This window comes from Neopsephotus bourkii, unplaced genomic scaffold, assembly GCF_033783945.1.
Source record: "Neopsephotus bourkii isolate Nb327-2 ecotype Australia unplaced genomic scaffold, CSIRO-AGI_Nbou_v1 NB_768, whole genome shotgun sequence".
Classification (NCBI taxonomy): Eukaryota; Metazoa; Chordata; class Aves; order Psittaciformes; family Psittacidae; genus Neopsephotus; species Neopsephotus bourkii.
Genome location: NW_026901264.1, coordinates 2,300,836 through 2,322,569, shown reverse-complemented (window position 1 = coordinate 2,322,569; position 21,734 = coordinate 2,300,836). Strand labels below are relative to the sequence as shown.

Below are 21,734 nucleotides of genomic sequence, written 5' to 3'. Positions count from 1 at the left end.
ATCACCTCTACAGCTACACGTATACTTTTAAAATACGTATTCAGTTTTCCTTAACCCTTATTTTAACATGTAAGAGTTTACCCTTGGACTTAGTGTTTACCTGAACACACCACAGTGATTCTCTGGGCCTAACTCCAGAGACACTGAGCAAAGAAACGCCTGCTTAGAGTGTAAAGGCACAACAGTGGCAAAGCCCATACATTCTAGCACCCGCATGCGAACAGTGCTTAGTGTTCAGGTAGGAAAACAAACCTGCATATTTAATACTGAAGTGTGCAAAATGGGATCTGTCAAAACTACGATAAAGCACCACTGCACAAAATCAAATACATTTGTAATTCTCGTGACAGGAGAAGTTGATTTACAGTTAATCAAACAGCAATCAATCAATCAAACAGCAACCAATCAACTGCGTTATCAGAAAACAGGATTTTTCAACTCTGGTTTAATTTCGGGATAAGCTCCTGATTTCTGCTTTGTGTTTGAGTGATTGTGTGAACTGCTGCAGAACCCCTAAGCCTCTCTTCACTGAAGTGCCTGGTGGATCTACATGTGTAGAGACATATATAACCACACAGCATTTAACATAGAGGCATATATAACCACACAGGCATTTAACATAGAGACATATATAACCACACAGACATTTAACAACAAAGAGCTTTGGGATAGGTAAATATTTCCTGGTGTACAGATGACATGACTAGTCTTCTGAAAGTAACCACAAAAGAGAGAATGGCAACCAAAAGCCATTGCAAAACCAGAACTCAGAGAGTTTGTGTATCTATTGCTGTTATTACAACTTGTGAAACCACTGGCTGTAGCCCCAGTCCATTCAAACACAAGCGAGCTGGCTCGGCAATTTCGGGCCTTTCCCGAGGTGGCTTCCCCCCACCACAGCAGACGCACAGACAAAAACAAAGATGGAATTGCTCCTGATCCTGTTGTACCTACTTCAGTCTTAAAGAGAACATGATGAGTCTTGCTTCCAAGCATGCTCAATCCCAAACAAACACTTAAATAAAATGATCTCAGGTACAAATTTAGGAAAAAAACCAATTCCAGTGTGAGGCACTCCTGAAGAAATTATGTGGCCCCAACCAGAACCCACTTGTCAGAAGTTAGTGCATCTCTCACCCTGCTCAGCTGAAGCAGCAGGAAAGAAAGCAAAGATTTTGAAGGACACAGGCATGGTTTGAAGACCTTTCTTTTGTTTTTGACTGGCCACCTTGATTTTTTACTTCATATGCCACATACTGTGAATTTCCTGGTGATGGCTGCATTAAACCCCCTGAATTTGACTCTTTTTATCAGCATTTGACTATACACCTTCCTCAGATATCCCTGACTCTGCATAAGCAGGGCTGTTGACTGCCATCTAGTAACAAGAAATACCCCTGTTAGCATCTGCAACTAGTACCCCCATAAATGCTCCTGACACCAGTTTAAATTGCGGTGAGTGCCAAAGATCTACCTTAAGAGGAACAGCAGCTTGTTGGCAGGCAGGTATTTCTGATGGCAAAATATGCTCCTCAAACAATTCTGTCTTCTCACAACACTCACTTCAAATTTGACAACAAACTGTATCATGGGGCCCTTTGAAAATCACCTCATTAATGATGACTATGTAAGTACCATGAGGTGTGAGACATTCCCATACTGCTCATAGGAGTTACCTTTTTAATTCTATTACAATCTACTCCACCATTGTGTAATCATTCCTGACACTTCACCTTTTGCTTTGTAAAACATTATTGTTTGCCACAGGAAAACACCCCAAACAAACCCACAGATGATATTTTGTTTGTCGTGGGGATCTGATTGAAAAGATGCTATTAATTAACTGTTGTGCACAGTTATACTTGGAAATTCATGACAGCTCTTGGGATTATTGGCAGACAGTTGTTACTTAGGTCTCTGAGACAGCACAGGGACACTAATAAATCTCCCACACGTTCCTGTTAATTAAGTAGATATTAGTCAGCATTTGTGAGGAATAGTTTGGATTTTCTTTGGCCTTGAATAGAGACTAGTGTGGCTCAGTGTGGTCCAGGAGCCCCTATAAAGGAACCGTTGCACTTGATTTATCTCAGGAGGTGGATTTACAACCACATAAGGAGAGGAACTGAGAAGCAGCTTCCCTCACAAGACCCAATACAGTGCTCTGGTTTAGTCCCTAGGCTGAGCTTTTTGCCAAAAGGAAGAGGCAAAGACACTTTCCTACAGGTGGAATTCTCATTTTCTGTTTCTCACTTACTCATTTTTTGTCATCAGAAGTGTCAGATGCAGGGAATATATTCCTTTATAGGTTAAAGAAGTAGAAACAGCTACAAAATTCCAACTGCTTACAGTGAAAGTTTTGACCAAGTTCCTTAACTAGGAGCAAGTTTCCTTTCACAGAGTGATACTGGTAGTTGCCCCTCACATTACTATTATTGTTCTCTTCTGAGCAGAGAGAAGGTCTGTCTCACAAATTGGAAATCTTTCAGAAATTATTATAATAAACTGGATTATTATCTTTTTCCCCAGCATTTTCACTGCAGTGCCCATAGGTTTATATGGAATAGGGAATTTCTTCAAGAAAGAGGTCTTCCAAGTTCTTACCTTGATCACAGAGGAACACATTTTTCCTCAATGTGCTCTTTAAGCTGGGCTGTGGCTCCCGAGTACTCTGTAGGTAAATGTGTTGTGATTAGTGATCAAACTGCTTCCTAAGGAAAAGTTCATCACAGTCAGGGAAACTGCTTAAAATGCAACAGAAACAAACAGGTCTGTGTCAATATTTGCACTTTGTGTAAATAATCCAAGCTGTATCACTCTGGAGATAATGCCACATAATGCTGTATAAAATGCTCTGAAAGGGGTTTAGTGAATTAACGTGCATTTGAGTTTGGCAAGAAAATTGGTCTGTATTGTGGAAAAATGTGAACTTCTGTGCTCCTGCAGAGCATGATCCTAACAACGGCTGGAGCTGCCAGAAAGTGTCCTGGGAAAGGGCTTCACTACTACAAAGTACACGAGATAAGAATGATTTTCAGACCCTGTACTGTCTTTCATCCTATTTACAGAGCTTCAGGAACTGCTGTAAGTGATACACTGGAATATATCATTTTGTCTGAGTAAGTATAAATGAAGCATTCTTGCAACTCTGCTGCTACATCTCTGGCAAACACTCTTTCTCCTTTTAGCAACATCCAGAGTTCAACCCTGGAAAGGACAGTGATTAGTGTTCGAAAACTCAGCTAATAACACTGAGGGAAAGCAATCTGTACACAGGAGTTTATTTAGATGCCCACGAGTTTTAAATCATTCCCCTTTATATCTCAGCCCACTGAATCTCCCATCCAACTGAATTACCATTGGGTTTTACAATGTGATATACAAAATGAGCTGACATTATGATTTACAAACATCCTTTGAGCATCATATAAAACACAACTGTTTCCCTTATTATACAATCATTAGGGCAATGTAAATATAGTCAATACATGAGTAGCTGAAATTGATGGGGCATTTTAAGAAAATAAATTTACCTTCACCACACAAACCTGTTGGATAAAACAAATCCTGTTTAAAGAATGGGAATGAAGTTGTCCGAATGATTGAAAGGAGTGTTTATACTCTTTTGTCACCATCCCCGGATAAGAAATATAATAATACTTCATTCAAAAGATGAGTAATGTCACTGTAAAGTCACACTTCATTCTTGTTAATCAGTTTCACATTTTCTGCATGGAAAACTCACAAATGTACTTCCCAAACTGTAGCCACTATACTCATTTCTGTACTTTTCCATATACTCAGTGTGTTTAATTAAATAAATAAAAAGCAAAAAACACTACACAAATGAGCAGAACAAAACACAAGAGCACATTATAAAGGTGACATTGAAGCTGCAGGTGCCATCATTGGAGAAATATATTCTTGTTCTAACGCCACAAACTTTCTAGCCTCATGGCAAAAATAGGCATTAGCTGAAGAGAATGTAAACTCTAATCTCAATACAGGGCTAAGAGTTTTAATTTGTATTTCTGTCTAAACTTAGGTACCCCACAACACTGCGGGTAAATTTAAAACTTAAGTATTTCTGAATGTCAACATGTGACCAGAGAAAACCTGTTTCTGAGCTGTGAATAGGATAATAAAAGTTATCAAGCGTTAACGTCTCCTGTCCTGCATGCTGCTGGTGAAGGTGCTTCTGCACTTTTGTCATTAGGGCAGCAGTACCTGAGAATGGCAGACATCATTATTACAGTGAACACAAGAGAGGAAAACCCCTGAACTCATCAATGATGTTATGATTGAAAGCAAATTTTAACCTACTCTATTTGAATTAGATGACCTTAAGGGTCTCCGCCTGTTTTATCACTGCACAATCCACAACTCCACACCCTCTTCTAGCACTTGCAGTTTAGTTTCGCTTGCAAAACAGAACATTGACAATGACTGGTGATTCTTTCCTGAACATGTGTTGAATTGGCAGTGGAATGTGGGTTTAGTTCCATTTCTTGTAGGAGTCTTGCTGCTGCTCTGAACGTCTGGGAGAAGAAAGTGCCTTTTTTGCCATGAAGTTCATGGCATTGAATTTCATAATTTTTTAAGACAGACTTATTTTGATTATTTCCATTCTGTCCAATCAAATATACCTTTGACTGCTTTAAAAGGTTGGACAGCTGTGAAATATAAGGACTATGCAATCTGACTGTACATACATACATATTTTCATAAATACATCTGACAGGGACCTTGGAATTAAGTATGTGATATCATGGGACAAAATCACAACAGGCTGTCTTATTTGTAAAATCTAGATGCAAAGTAAGAAGAGTTGGATTCTAGCATGTTGTCAATACACAAATTAAACCAAAAATACAGCAGTAGTTTAACCATGAAATAATTTAAACATATTTGCAAATTTCTTGACAGGAGAAGTGTGTCATTTACAACACTGAAAACTCTGTAACAACCACTGACTTGTATGCGCTGTACTGTAATCCACCCAGACAAGGGTGGTGAGGATGAGCATAGTGGTAGGTCCCAAAGGCAACTCCCAAACATCTTCCTCAGGTGGAGACTTTGGTAACTGTCTGTTGTACAAAACACCAACGCACACAGCTTCATTTCAGGTGGTCATCTTCCTCGGTCCCCCTCTTGGCATAGTCCCATCTGAGTATGTCAGTTATTGCTGAGACACTCCAAATCCACGGAGCAGCAGACATTCCCATTCTGCACAGACAAACAAGCAGCTGTCAATCACCTTACAGAACAAGTTACAGAGAGCAAAGGGGTTGGTGGCACACAGGGATAGATACATCTTGGACACATCCACCACTGAAGCCAATATCCCAAGGTTTTCCTCATTGGTTCCAACAGGGGTGGCTTTTGGAGGAGGCTGACTTTTCCAAATAGCACTGAACTGGTCTGAACTACACGTGAACTAGAAAGCCGGGTGTGAAAGACTCACTGGTCACCATAACAAAATACAGCACCACAAAGGCAAGAGATGATTGGATTTTTTTCTTCCATGTAAGAATGTTAATGGAGAGAGAGAGTTTTGATGCAATCCATGCAGGGAAGCTCTCTGCTAGTCTGAAATAAGCAGATAGTTCAGTTCTTGATTTATGGCAGATATGTATGGAGGGAGAAAACACCATACAGCTTTGGAGTTTAATCCACTGTTAAATATCTTTCTGCAACATCTAGTAATTTACAAAACTATCTTGCATAATAAGAAAAACACTCCACCAAGCAGCAAGACCCAAATGGGCAAATGTTTTTTCTTTTCTTTTTTTTTAAATCCAACAGAAAACAATAGGAAAAACACTGATGAACTGCAGAAAAGCTGCCTTCAATTAATTTAAAACCATGAAGAAACAGCTTAGTTTCCCACAGGGATCACAAGAAAATTTTAGATAACCCAAACCAACATTTTCATCATTCTGATATTATCACAGTAGGGTCATCACTGCAGGGAGCAAGGGAGTCAACCTGCACTTCTGCACTGAGTCATGGAATTAAATACACCTGCATGAGATCAGGAAGCAGAAACTATGACATCCCCTTCCCACTGCTGCTGGGGGAGAGCCTCCATCTCTGAGCTGCGACATGATTCTACTTGTGTCCTTCCTGGGGAAACATTAGTTAGTGCTTTTGCCTCTGATCACCTGTTCTGTAATACACATTGTCATAAACATCCACATTAGGCAGGTGTTAAAATATTCACCTAGCTTAACACTGAGAATGCCTAAAGGGTTCTCCAACAGGATGTCTGGAAGCTGCACTAGGATATTACACATCAGCACTCAGTATTTCCAACAAGCACAGAACTGTTTTGTTTCCACCCTGCACAACACTAAAGGTGTGGAGTTTTCAGTAAGCTGCTGCCCTCATCTCTCATTTACTTCCCTGAGATCTGAATGGGAGCTTTCAACAGCAGAAAGTGACCCTGATTTGATGCAGCAACATACATTTCCATTCCCCTTCTACTTTGCCCATCATACCTTGCATTTGCAGGTTGTACAAGGAGATCCCACCATTGTCCATACAGCGCCACTAAGCCTTGTGATCCCATAGTCATCCAGACAGGTTTTCCTGATATCGTAGGTGATGTTGTCAGCCAAACAGGGGTCACTGACGCAGTGGGGACAGCACTCTCCTTCTGAGATGGCTGTGTATTCGCAGTTGAGTTTTGGGCACAGGAGAGGCCAACAATCCACCTCTCCTTCCTGTAAAAATTGAAGCAAAGCTCATTCCATTTGTTGCCATTTATTAGCAACCACAAATTTTTGCATCCCATCTAATAGAAAAGTTTTATTTTCCTGAAACTGGAATAAAAATGTGTCAGCTCTCAGTTTGGTAGATCAGAGAAATGCCTGTTTGAATACTGAGCTGGAGTTTCCCAAGTGTAGTAGACCATCATTTGAGTGGTCTAAACTAAACATCACCACTGTCTTCAATGTAGCAGGAGAAACTGAGTTCTTTGGAGTTTTTAAAGGCAGCATTAAATACTGGGTTCCAATATTTCCCATGAAGTATAATTTTTGCAGTGATTGCCTTGCAGACTCATGCACTCACTCTAACCCTGGCCGCAGGAGCATCTCTGCAGGATCACAGCAACTGTTTAAACACAAAAATGACACTGTAGATAGATGGAGGTTGGTACATTTGAGAAGCACTAAACATCCATCTAACTAGCAACAGCTAAAATTGATTTGACTGTCAACTCCTAAAGGAACTGTTAAAGCAATACCAGTTCTGTTCCACTGAGTATGTTATTATTTAGCTTTGTAAAAAAAAAAAAAAAGTCAACCCAAACTGTTTAGTAGGTAGAAACCTGGAGGAGAGACAGTCATCAGGTCACTTCTGTAGAGGACTGCTCTGTGTGTCTAAACTTAACCTGCAAAGGCCTGTAGTAACTTGCATTATACTTCAGGTGCATTCAGTGCATCAGCAAGTGCTTCATAAAGCACTACTGGTAACATCACATACATAACCTTACATGTAGGTAAGGGCATTTAAGGCATTGCTGTCTTTTAGCTCTGTATGTTAACCCAATCATAAAATGAAGCAAAGAACCGCTAGCCACAAACTCAGTGTCCCTTGTAAAACATGTCAAGAATATTTGCCATTGCTGCTGGCTGCAAATGTTTCTTTGCTGTTCTTCTGCAAACATGAATAAAAATCTTAGGAGAATATAACTTACTGCTGTACATCACAGATAATTATCTCTTCACAGTAACTTAGCTTTGAAAGTAATTTGTTTCCTGATGCTCAGACACCTCTTGATTAATATCATATATAAAGATTATGTTATGCAGACAGATATAAATGGAAAACTGATAATTTTAATGAAGTTCACTGCTGCACTAATTAGTATATCTGTGCAAAACTTCAAGCTTTATGGAAATAATCTCCAGTGCCTAATGAGGAAATAGATGTTCTTTATTTTGCATGTTTGTCTAGGAATTCCAGTTTTCTTTACCCTTCTACATTTGGTTAATTTTTGCTAATTCATTACATGGTACTGGCTGGCACTCCATTCTTCCAGCATTTGCTGACAGAAAAAAGAACTGCACTGTGCGTTCTGCTGTCACCAGCTGATGCAATTCTAACTGAAACTCCTCCAGCCACATCCATCACATGTGAAAAAAAAATGTATTTTAAAAGCCGTTTGAAGATCAGACAACCTTACAGAAGCTCTCAAAAGCAGACTAATGCTTTAATACAGTGTCAGGGTGTCAAACCTTTTGTCAAGCTTGTATTTTGTTCATTAGAGATACTTATTCAGCAGTAGAAGGAAAACTGATTGTGCAGCTTTCAGTTCTCTCTAAGAGCCTCATCATCATCCCCAGTCTGAAAAGCAGGTGAAGAGGGACCCCTGAGCCTGCTTCCAGGTTTGCTTCACTAAACAGCATAACCTGTGTTACTGTTGCCCCCTTCAGAAACACTTTACTCGTACCAGGCATCGGCACTGCTGGCAGCTGTAGGTCCAGTTGTCCCCACTGCGGTAGAGCTTGTGCCCTGTCTGGTCGAGGCACTGGCTGGTGATGCGGGTGTCACACTCTGGGCAGCAGAAGAGATCAGCACTGGGGTTCCTGCAGTCACACGCTGTCCTCCGGCAGAAAATCCTCCCATCCTGCAAGGACACATTGCCCTGAGGTCAGCCACACACTGCAGACAGCAAGCTGGGTATGGTACATGCATGTGCATCAAAGGGCCGTGCAGCAAACTGGGTAAGGTACAGATATGTGCGTCAAGAGATAACTAAGTTCTTAATGTATTTGATGTTACCACCACTAATGGTGGATCCTGCCAGTTATGAGTAATACCTCAGATACCGGTATTGTTCCAGTGTCTATAAGTGAATGGATCCATCATTGCCCGAGAATACTGTGCTCCTGTCTCCAGCTAATGAAGTTAAAAGAAAACAGTATCTCAGAAGAAATATGGTGAAACAATTTACATCTATGAACTCTTAAAATAGTTGCCACTCTTAACACATTTAGTATTTGTTTAGCAGCATTTTGACTGAAAGTATCACTGTGAAGAAAATAACTTGAATAAATCAATGTACTCAAGTCCTGAAGGTGGTCCCTTTACCTTCATGGGAGCACAGTATAGCAAAATCACAGTAGCATTAATCCTTCTTTGCTCTGAATTTACCACTGGTTCTGTTCCAAATTTGGATCTATACCATACCAGCTTAAAGCTAAATGGTCTTATCATCCATGCAATTCAGTTCATGTATTAAAGAAGGCCTGTATTCCACAGGCTCTCCAAAATATGATTTTGCTAAATATTTGCTTACAGTATTGGATGGCCCATTTGGTTAAAGACCATTAAATAGAACTGTTTGAGATAAACAGAAGAATTGCTTCTGCACATAAAGAGAAAATGATATATTTTCTTTGCATCACAGAAAAACAAATTGATTCTAATTCTAGTTATGAAAATTGGATGGACTATTGTGTTTGAAATTACACCTCTTACTGTAAGTGAGCCAACAGACTAAAGTGCCACACATAGGCTGGGAACTGAAATCACACTTCATTAGGAGATTACTGAACAGTTGTGACATGAGCTTCTTTTGCATTCGGTGCTTGGTACTGGATTAGTCCTTACTCAAGCAAAGCATCCCCTGCAGCCAATTGGAAGGGAGAGCTGTGAAAGAAATGAAGCTATATTCTGCTCTGGATCCCAAATGTACAATTCCTAAAACAACTTCACAACATTGCAGTTTTTCCACATTCTCATCCAAACCTTGTTCTGAATCTGAACTAAGAAGGAAAATTTCCCATTCCACAACATAAAGAGATATCTATTAAAGGGGAATTTATTTTCCCTCTTCCTCTCAAAAAGTGATTACTAAAAAGAGTGACAGGAGCCCAGGATGTCTTTTCCACAGGCAGATAAAATAATCATAACCACAGCATGCAGCAGGTGTGACTGTTTTGGTTATGCTTTGATGTAGGAATCTGCATTTGGCTCTTGGATTTAAGGAAAGCCAGTCTTCATCACAATGCAACATGTATAAAACCAGCATCAGGGAATCACAACATCCATGTCAGTCAGTGCCACCGCTGCATTTACTCATAGTTTTGAATTGATTAGAATATTATTTTCTGTTGTAAAAATAAATAAAATTATTTTTATAATTTCTTGCTTCTTATAGCAGGGAAAGCTGAAGAGAACACATAATTATGGAAATGTAGAAAACATGCCGGGTTAACGTGGATCTAAACTGTTTTGCCAACCACAGAGCATAGGACTAGATTGCCCTATCTAAGGATTCTGTACTTGTGGCTAGTTAGCTACTTTAGTTGTGGGAGAAGGAATAAACCAGCTTTAATTTCTTGCTCAGCAGCATGAGTGAACCATAAGGAAAACCAGAAGTGGCCTGTTTCACCAAACACAGGTCCAGATGCAATGCTGTGAATAAACCTTCCCACAAAAGCCAAGGAAAGAATCACCCTCCCCTTTCAGCAAGTGGCCAAAGAAGAGAGCCCAAAACCTTCTCTGATGGAGAGTGATGACTAAACCTCCATTCCAGAAGGTGGGAAAGCACAAGCAGCGTCCTGAGGGTGGGCATCAAACAGCAGTTCAGCACGCAGCCTTGCTGCCAGGATAACCAGCTCCAGGCATGTGGGGCTGTGCCAGGCATCCAGGCAACCCTGTGCCCTCCACAATGGCAGTCCCTCTTGTCTCCACAATGGAGTGCTGATTAACAGCAGCTAACAACAACCACTGTGCTTCACTCCAATTCCATTTCCAAGCTTTCAGAAAGAGTTTTCAAATTCCCCTTTCAGCTGGTGACAGCACTGGCAGTTCTGCGCTTCTCTGAGCTCCTGTGCTCTTACCTCCTGGGAGCAGCTAACCTTTTATGTTGCCTTTACTCTCTGCATTTCAGAACACTGACAAAGCCTGGTGATTTTGCCAGAGACCTTTTGGTAATCATAATACACTGCTACTCTCTTTATTCTTTAAGCATCTGTGTTTTATCTACAACCCCATTAGTTCCATGCCTTTCAAAAAACATTTTTATCTCTATACCACACTGACACAAAGACTCTTAACCTACAACATCTCATCTTTGCAGCTCTATAGTAGCATTGAGAAATACAGAGAAAATTGAGAAATACATAGAAAGCAACTTTCTTTCTTTTGGTGGGTAATAACATGAAGCATCTTACTAGCACCTCTCTTTCCCCACCTTCCTCACTGAATCAGTTCTACATGTGTCATAAGCATCAGTGGCATGATCACAAAATTATTCTTACCAAAGGAAAAACTGACACACAGGGAATTGCTGTAAAATGTGACTAGAATTTCTATGGAGCCTCAAGGCCAGTCTGGACAGAAATCAGACCCTGGTATAACCAAATCCCCAAACTCTTCTTGCCCTTGGGAACATTCATCTCCTCGGCACATCTTTCTGTTCCCAGCTGTCTGCTTATCCCCAGGCTCAATTTTTATGAATCTTAAATTTGTCTGTGTATTGAATCTACAGGAGTTCAGGAAGATGCCTGTAGAAGAGACATCAAATATACTTAAGGTACAATATTAATTCAGTTTTTAGAACTTACGGTTTTGTAATATTCATAATCACTCAGATGAACAAGGATGGTTTGAAGAAACTGGGTCTGATATAAACTGAAATAATCTCCTGTTTAGCAATGACACTGCTTCGTTATAAAATTTATCATATTCCATGGTATACTACTCCACAAATAACTTTAATGAACTTTACAGTTAAGTAAGGTATTTAATTATTTTTGCACCAGAGTCCAAGTTAAAATATTTTTCAAGATGGGATCTATATGTTTCAGCCAATGCCCAAAATATATCTATCTGACTTCTCCAAAAATAACCATACCAAAAGAAGAGCCAAAATAAAACACATCATGTTAAATCTGAAATGTTGGTTTGTCTCCTAGATAAAACAAGTGAGCAGAATCATTTAAAATTTTGAGTTAGAAGTATAATGAATGATTAGGGCTGGAGGATGTGTTGAGAGAGCCTGGAGCAGAGAAGGCTCCAGGGACACCTTAGAGCAGCTTCCTGTGCCTAAAGGGGTCAACAAGAAAGCTGGAGAGGGGCTTTGGACAAGGGCCTGTAGGGACAGGATAAGGCTTTAACCTGACAGAGGGGAGACTGAGATGAGCTCTTAGGCAGAAGCTCTTCCCTGTGAGGGTGCTGAGGCACTGGCACAGGTTGCCCAGAGAAGCTGTGGCTGCCCCATCCCTGGCAGTGCTCAAGGCCAGGTTGGACAGGGCTTGGAGCAACCTGGTCTAGTGGAAAGTATCTGTGCCCATGGCAGGGGGTTGGGACTGGATGAGCTTTAAGGTCCCTTCCAGCCCAAAGGGATGGAAGTCTGCGATACAGTGATTCTGTGACTTCAGCTTCTGAAGGGAGGAATTTTAGGGATCTGGAGGCTACTTGAAGTAAAAAATATAGCAACTAACAAGAACACGTTCCCTTTGGAGCCCAGTGTACTTTTGGGTTCTATTCACTCTAAAGTCTTAACTTTCCCTTCTGACATACTATTGCAATATAGAAATGATAAAGCCTTCAGCTTCTTGCATCTTCAAAACAATTCGTCTCCCTTGTTCCCCTCAAACCCTCTGTGGCTCATCAGCATTGAGGCATAGTGACTGATAGGCCAGTTCTCATGCTCCGTGCTCAGCTTCTCAGAGTGGCCAAAATCTCATTTTATTTACACTCACGAACAGGCCAGTAGAGCTCTGCTGTGTCTAAGGACAGCTTTACCAGTGCTACGAATGTGCTAGATCAAAGTGGCCATAAATGACCAACCACTTCTCAGATCGTTACATTCCCTAACATCCTTCTGATTTCAATGAGACCATTGCTCTTTTAACTAGTGAGAATGAGGAAAGCAGAGACAACTGTTCTTTTAACTTTGTTATTCAGAAAAAGCCTGGTAATTTCCAGTGGGAAAAACAAGAAGACACCAGATCTCAGTGTTAACTCTAAGGTAGATCTACACATACTATGCCTGACTTCTCCAAAAATGCAGAGAGCTGCACTGATGAAGTGGGAGAGCCAACCTGGGATGAAGAGGAGGAAGCTGCCTTCACCTTTCTTCCCTTCAGAAAACTAAGTGCCTGCTGCTAGGTCCTCTAAGCTCTGGCTTATGCTCAGTCCCTGCTTCTCACCCATTTAATTCACATGCACTCCAAGTAAAGGAAAACACCACCAACAGGAAGATGGCTTGTCCTGAGAGATGAATGATCATGTGAAAGACAAAACCAGTTTTCAACATTTCCAGTAAGCATGCTGATCACCTGCACGTGGTGCTAAAGGGTAATGCAAGAGCCTCATCAAGACATGGCCCACTGAGTGCCATGGTAGAGGCTCAGCAGGGTTCGCCATTATTCAGATGGGTCTGTGGTTGTGCAAAATAAAAGATGACTTCCCAGGAGAACTGCACCAGTGCCACAGCAGAGCTCACCTTTTGCCTCAGTGCCTTGTTTAGGCTAGTGTTTTGCCAATACCATTATCATTGCACTATTGCGTTTCTGACAGAAGCACAGAGAATTAAAGGCTTCCTGAACCCTAGATCACCTGGATCTCACCTTGCAGGAGCAAACGGAGCATCTGTCCTCCCGCAGGGTCCACACTTGCCCATTCCGCTTGAAGCCGTCTTCATGGGGACAGTCTCCAGTGCAGGATGGTCCGGCTGGACAAAGGCAATCAAAGCCTCCTGCCAGGTTCACACAGGCTGAGTCATTCCAGCATGTGTGGGTCTTCAAGGCACACTCATCGATATCTGCAAAATAGCACATTTACAGTGCTTTGGGCATGTTTTTCAAAGGTCAAATTTCATTTCTATATTAAGTAATTACTGCTCATCTGCCTTGCTGCTGGAAGACGGTGCCTTCCTTCTCATTCCTTCCGTATTTACTTGCTTGACATTAAACATTAGGCTTTGTTTGGGTTTTTCTAAGGTTCTTCTTCAGTGTTTGTTCTGATTCCACCAAGAATTCTTAACCTGTCTCCAGCAGCTTAATTATAAATGCTGAGTCTGATGTATCCAGCGGAACTGCATATCAATGATGAACTTGAACCTTCAGACAAGGGTGTACAATGATTTCCCAGTGACTAGAAACTAAAGAACAACCAGAGTGACTTTCTGTCAACTAGAACTCTCTCTCTTCTGGATTTCACATCAAAATACAAGTGCATTATTCTATTCTTCATAAGTTCTTAGCATGATTAACATTTCCCATACTAAAAGCAGTCAGTTGCATCCTTTTCCCCTTGCTGGAAGGTATAAGTGAATTAAAAAAATAAATTAATAAATAAACAAAAATTAAAAAAAAAAAGGAAAGGAAATAAAAGAGAGGCATCTTATGCAGGAAAATGTCTTAGAACAAAGCAAACCAGGAAAAGTATGATTTAACAATGGCATAAAGAAGTAAGAAAAGAATATCATTATACAATAGAGAAAAGTGAATTACAGTACCCAATAAGACTTCTTTTGGAGGGTAAAATATAATTATTCAATGTGAATTTATCTAGGGAGCTAAGACAGTGTAATTTTTCTAGCAGTGAAAGGCATGAGATTGTTAAGCACATCATTAACATCAGGTGTTTATTTCAGAAAATAACTTTGAACTGTTCGTGAACAATATATTGACAGATTGCCCAGTCAACTGGTGGGTGTCTTTTGTTCCAAAACCAACAGTTAAAACAGTATCAATAGCAGCAGGAAGGCTGAAGAGGAAAATCTTCCAGAAGTAGGTGATGGTTTCTATCATGAAAATTGCAGAATTCTATTCTATGAATTCAGAAATTACAAGGAAAATCCACCACATTTACCATTTAAAATGAACTCATTGCTAGTGTGAAATTTATAAATGGTCAATAATACCCAAAAGTACCTACAATTCCTCTCTAAAAAAAAAAAATAAATTTAAAAATTCAATAGAATTTACAAAGAAAAATGTCCTGAAGTCCAGTTTAGGTGGGATGTGATGGTCAGTTGCCCTGCTTTTTTGGATAAGTGCTGTAAGCTCATGAGTCATCTCCTCAGAAAGCCAGAACTTAAAAGAGACATTAACAGTTCACTCCATCTGCTGAAGGAAACTCTCTACAACAAACCACAAAATTACCTCTGACCTGTTTAGCAGAATACCCAATTTCAATTTGTAAATAGTCAAGGAACAAGTGGCAATATTTAGTGCCCTTGGATTTGGTCGTATAAAAACTCAGCCTCCACAGAGCTTCACTCCTGGGCTAACCTATGGGTCAGTCCTTTGCCATAATGTTCCTCGGGGCCTGACAGCATCATTCAAATGCTTCTTCTCCCAGACTTCCTTAAAAATGGTGTATTTTGCTGCCCTGACAGTCTTAGTTGCCAAAAAAGAACATTGCTACTCTAATGCCTGGCTTAGCACTACCGAATACTTGAAAGGTCCACTATCTGTGGTGTAAAAGGTGCTACACTAGCAGAAATTAAAACTTGTAGCTCATTGTTTAACAAGTGCCAGAGTATCACAGGAGGTAAAAACCATGAAGAGTGAAATGAAGAGAGCTATGAATGAATTGGTATGAAATAAATAATATGCAAACAGCTACTGAAAGGCTTGAAATATTCTTTAAAATGTCCCATTTTCCTTTCAATAAACTTTGAATGGTATTTCACATTGAAGACAAAAGTATAAATGAAGCATTCACTTTGTCTTTGGTGATTTCTACAAGCATCATCATCCCCACCATATTAAATGCTGCTTGAACAGAGTGTATATATACATACATATATATATGTATGTATGCATATATATATACACACAATGGATGTAGTAGGATCACAGTGCATTTTAGAAGGGAAGTTTTCACATTTCAAAACTAAAAAGCATTTCACAGATGAATACAAAGCCATATTGCCTACAGAGTTCTATGTAATTGCTCTACTTATGACGCAGAAATCTAATTCTGCTTCCATGTAATTTAACAGATTTATAGAAAGCCAGATGTTAGCAATTACAAAAACTAACATTATTCATATTCTCAGTACTACAGAGCTGTTCACATTGGACAAAGCCAACTTAATTTGTTCTACATATCCAAAAGGGAAGAACACCCTGTTCTCTGTTTAGCATGCACAAAAAGAATGCCTCGTGAAGAGTGACCCAAACAGGTAAATGGGACATTCTTGACAAAGAAGCCAATCAAGCAAAGCTGAGTAACAGTGTGAACATCAATTCCTAGCTGCTGCTCAGTTTGTTCCCTTTTTTTTTAATGTTCTTTATGCAAATGATGGTTTCTTATTATTTTATGGCATTTATTATTTAAAAGTTTCAGACATTAATCAAATATAAAAGGCTGAGACACTGTACTCATTTCCCGCTGAACTTTTAATAGAGCTCATTTCTGAGAACATCCCTTTGGCAGTTTCTTCTTGTCACTGATTCCATTGCTAAAAGTCATAACAAACAGCCAATATTCCCAGTCATGAGGAAATGAAGTTCCAAGTGTAACACGTTTTTGTTCCTTTCAGTTTTTCAGCCTCAAATCAGATTGGGTGGAAGGAGGAGGAAGTGGGGAAGAAAAAAATCCAGGCAAATTCTCCTCTATTGTTAGCTCCCAGTTAGCTTACGAAAGTATTTCAGTTTAATGGAGATCAAATAGATTTGCTCAGATCAACATGAGATCAGCATGCAGATAGCTGTGCAAAACATGGAAGAAAACACTCATATTTAATGTGAAATTTCTCTTAATGACTGGAATCAATATGTCTGCTCAGCTGTTGAAAACTAGTCTGGTTGAAAATTCTGAAAATGTCCAACCCAATGTCTTCTAATGAATATGAAAACTGAATGACAATACCTTGCATATAGATTATTTTTCTATTATTCAAATTCTTGCTCAGCTCAAGTTCCTCACTTTCCCCTCAGGTTTCATTTGCTTTTCCACAGCTGCTCTCGGAAGATGTGGGCCCAAAACTGGAACATTCAATAATGGGCAAGGCAAAATTGTACACAAATCTTGTTTCCCGTTATAACAACACTAGGTAGGAAGATGAAATGTTCATTTTTAAATCAAGCAACTTCAAAGAACAATGCTCAAGTACATATGTGAAATAGCAAGGGACTAAATAGTCTTTTCCTATTGATCGCTTGGCTTCGCGAGTGAAGATTTGGGAAGGGTTGGAAAAAAAGGGTGCTTAGGCAATCAGGAAGTGTCCAACCAGGACTGTCACCTCCTGAGTGATCTTGAGCTACCCATGCACTGGTCCGCCCGCATGCAAGGTTGGATCTGCAGCTACCCATGCACCTTGTCCTACATACAGCACAAAATAACGTATCTTCTCTTGAGTTTGGGGGGTATGTGTAAATTCTTTCATCAAAACAGTATCATCTTCACAGGTGGAATAGGACTTTGCACTCTTATTCATTATATTGAGATAATCTCAGTTGGGATTGAGTGTGCCCTCAGCAAGTTTGCCGATGACACCAAGCTGTGTGGTTCAGTTGATAGACTGGAGGGAAGGAATGCCATCCAGAGGGACCTTGACACGCTTTTGAGGTGGGCTGATGCAACCTCATGAAGTTTAACCATGCCAAGTGCAAGGTCCTACACCTGGGTCAGAGCAATCCCAGGCACAGCTACAGGCTGGACAGAGAAGAGATTCAGAGCACCCCTGCGGGGAAGGACCTGGGGGTGCTGGTCGATGAGAAAACGAACTTGAGCGGGCTTCAGTGTGAATGATTCTATGATTCTATAATCTATGGCAAAAGTTATTAATTCTCCCAAGGAGAGGTGGTAAAGCTTTACTTTCCCACCCCATATAGCTCCTTTTCTAGGAAAAGTGAGGATATACTGGAAATTACCATAATCAGAAACTTGCTTGCAATGCCAGCTTTATGCTATTTTCTATCAACAACGTATAGCCAACAGCAAAGCGATCATTGCTGAGAGATGCCACCTCAAACATTGCACAGGGCTATCATAAAACCTCATTCTTTTACACTCCCAACCTGTGCTGCTTCAAACAAATGTATGGCAACAAGTAACTGGCCATGTGTATTTTAGCCCCAGTGCAACTAGTCTCATTTTGTGTATGGGAAAAGAAAGAAAACAAACCACCTGAGATGTGCTCGTTTCTCAATATACTCTCAAAGCACATTAAGACAGCCTGGTAACACAGGCAGACAAGAAGTCAGGATCAAAATGGAATCCCCAGAGATAATCCCCAGAGATGCAATTTCTTTTTCCACTCTTTTTGGCTGTAACAAGAAGTAATTTGCCTCAGATACCATGAGGGGTCCCATGGCCACTGTATGTGAATGGGGTAGGAGACAAACATGACTGTCCATATCAACACAAGTTCGTTAACTCAGTTTCACTGGAATTTCAAACCAATCACTAGCTTCACTGCTTAGTTTTCAAGGCTATTCAGGTTTTAATGGTATTATTTTTCTACAGCACCTTAATAAATGTGTGCAAGCAAGTCATGCAGTGTGGTACTCTGTAATATCATGATAAGCTGTTGCAGAAGAAAGAATCCTACTAATGTACTAATTTTAACTGTTCTGGTACATTAAACCATTACAGTATAATGTTAACGTGAAAAATGTATGCTGAGCTCCCAAGTCAATGTATATAGAAGTTCACTAAACGCTGTTTTGATAAATCATTTTTCACAGGCAACTTGTCACTTAATGTATTTACCTTGTTTCTAAATTGAAGTTATTTGGAGTCATCATGGAGACAAGGAAAATTTCTAAACAGACTCACTTTTAGTTAGGAAATATTTTATGATAGTACTTTCATGCTACAGAGGCATAATGGTCTATTAAAGAGCACTGTGTAGTAAATTAGATTCTGAATATAGGATTTACTGATGCTTTCTAGAAATATAGGAATGACTAAATAGAATTACCTGGAAGACCTTTCTCTAAGAAGACAAGAATCAGAATTTACTAAATAAAGTAAGAAAGAGAATTTTACTGTGCAGGATAAAACCCACAGACACAGACTCTCATATTAGGAGCTTTAAGAAATTCTATGAGCAGAACAAAACCAAGTCATAAACCAGCAGGTGCTAGAGTTGGTCTGGGGATACTCTGACACAAATTGACAGAAAAGCAGTTTTCAGGCACACAGGAAGATTTTCAAAGAATGGGTCTAGCTTTTTGATTTACACAGAAAAGGGGCACAATAAGCTAAGAACAAACCTCCTTTTCTCACTTTCTAATCTAGGTAACAGCCAATACTACAGCACACTATGGAATATATGAAAGATTCAGCAGTTGATTTTAAATCCATTCAGACTTGAGCCTCAAGCATGGCTGTACCTAACTTTTGTGGGACACTAAAGCACACAGACCTTTCTTTCACAGGCTAGTGAGTCACACCATCATCCAAGCTCTCCTTTCCCCACAACAGCTACTCTAACCTGCAGTGAGATCTGGCTACAGCCTTGCAGGACAAAATACATGGTGTATTTTGTCTCTCCCTCAAACATATCCATAGGAACTTGGAAGCAAGGTATATTTACAATTGTATTGCTGTTGCTTTATGCTGTACCTTGTGATACTGAAATTTGCATTGTTTCTCCTTTATATACGGATCCTGTAATTATTCAACCTTTGTCTAGTTTTGAAAAACTTCCTGATGGCCTCTTTCCTGAAATAGAACCAGTGATCATACTGAAGATGTCTTGACTCCTTTTCTTAATAATGATTCAAGAAACATTCACATGCTTTGGGGGATCATTACTTAGATTTAATAAAGGGGTTTTGGGGAACAACTATTTGCCTTGAATCAGACGTTGATCACTGCTAGGCAATTAGATGCTTTTCAAACAACTCCTCCTGCCAAACCTAGTGACTATTACAATCCTCAGGAAGATTGGAAACCCCCTTTTGCAAAGATTCAGGAAGCTATTTCTAACATTGATCCGAATCTTCCTGTTCTGGGAAGAACAGAAGCTGTAACTTAGGAATTGCAATATTATTCAGGAGGACAATATCCAGAAAGCCAAAAGATTGCTTTGGTGGCATGTTAATGCTCTTTGACTTGGGGTGAATCTATCGAGGCAGAATATATTGCTAAATTGCAAACGTGGCTGTTGGCTCTGCCAGCGTATCGTGGTAAAGATGCCCCAATCATTGAAGCAATCACTGGGAGCATTAAAGTGGCACCTGCAAGCAGAGCAGGTCCTTCAAGACCTAGAAATAAGCCATCTTCTAGAAGAAAGAATGCTAGAACTAAAACAACATGTTAATTCTAAGAAAAGGTGTATTTTTGTCTGTGGGTTTTGGTGGGAGGAGTTAAATTTCCTTACAAAATTGGCACTGATTCTTAACAGCAAAAAAGAAAAAAAAGACAACAACTGACAGGGACTGCTGCCTTGGGTGTTTTTCCTTCTGTGCCTGCAAGTCACAATGCAAAGACTCAGAAACATGGAACATCATGAAAAATATGGAATTGGGAATTCTCCACTCCAGGGTTTGGACAGCACTGTACAGACGGGAAGTGTCTCGCTTAAAGGCAGGGAGAAATTACAAAGCATAATTTAATTTGCTTTTATTTTTCTGCTGTAGGTAGAAGTGAGTTTTGCGGGACATTATTAACTTCCCAGAATACAGCGTTTCTTTGCCAGTTTTTCCCTTTTGGTTCTGATAATCTTAAAGGTTATCACTGAAAATTCAGTGGTGAGGGTTTATTCAATGATTATGTTATGGGGCAGCAATATTTGGCAACACGTACTTAGTGCTGAGAAAAAACAGTGTATGCCAGTATGGTATCAGTAGAGAACAGTTAATACGGGGATACATACTATATGACAACTCCTAGTTGTCTATAAAGTATTTTTGTTTGTTTACCTTCAAGTGTAGCAAGGCTCCTATTAAAAAAGAAAAAACAGCAACAAAAAAGCCAACCCAGCAACTCCAGCTCCGTGTTTTAATGGCCAAGCAAGCTTTGCTAGCACCTTAGTACGGCAATTGTCTTTTGTCTGCAAGCAGTGTTCTTTAAAAGACATTGTGAAAGGCCAGTGCCTCATAAAAATGCTACTGCTGGAAATTAGATGTTCCCTTAATTTGAGCCTGCTCACCATCACCTTATGAAGATGACGTCGTCTATAAAAGTATGACCAGAGAAGTGTATTTCCTTTCCAAAGCTTTGGTTGATACTGTGAACAATAAAAGCATTTTCCCAAGCTTGAAGTTGCCTGGCTAAGTCATACATCCTTATGACCTAAACTCTGGTGCAATATTATGACCTTCCCCCCACACCTGTTGATTTACACATTTGTTCCTTGCCAGGTGACAAATGCCACCGTTTTCTCCTAGTCAATGAGCATAAGGCTTTGAGAAGCACTGAGGTATTCCAACACTTCCCAAATGTCGTTTTTAAAGGTTGTGGAAGCACTGCAGAGACACTGCAAGCAATGACTCAGCTCCAAGACACCTATAAATAAACAGAGAGAAAGGGGGTAACCAATAGATACATAAATGCACCCACAAGAAGAACCCAGCTGCCGTGGCTTTAGGCAATCTGTGAGACTTGAGTGCTCCCTCCCACTGCCTCATGATTTTCATATGTTGTTGTTGTTCTTATAATTTTATATTAATATTATTGTTATTATTATTATTTGGAGGAGAGTTTAATATTTTTTCTTCTTCACCTATTTATTATTCTCCAATAATATTGTATACCTATTTAATATTCCACTCTTTCAGGGAGAAAGAAGCAGCATTTCAAAA

General features: G+C 39.9%; 1 protein-coding gene across 3 annotated transcripts in view; it reads right to left on the bottom strand.

Moving 5' to 3' along the window:
* Positions 1–3,265: 3,265 nt before the first annotated feature.
* Positions 3,266–21,734, bottom strand: part of NELL1 (neural EGFL like 1) — a 296,603-nt gene continuing 278,134 nt past the window's right edge. For all 3 annotated transcript variants that reach the window (XM_061355044.1, XM_061355045.1, XM_061355043.1), the window contains 4 exons: positions 13,593–13,786; positions 8,459–8,635; positions 6,501–6,725; positions 3,266–5,226 (listed from right to left, as the gene is read on the bottom strand). In XM_061355044.1, coding sequence (XP_061211028.1) covers positions 5,176–5,226; positions 6,501–6,725; positions 8,459–8,635; positions 13,593–13,786 — 647 coding nt within the window. In that variant the 3' untranslated portion in view covers positions 3,266–5,175. The remainder of the gene's footprint in view (positions 5,227–6,500; positions 6,726–8,458; positions 8,636–13,592; positions 13,787–21,734) is intronic.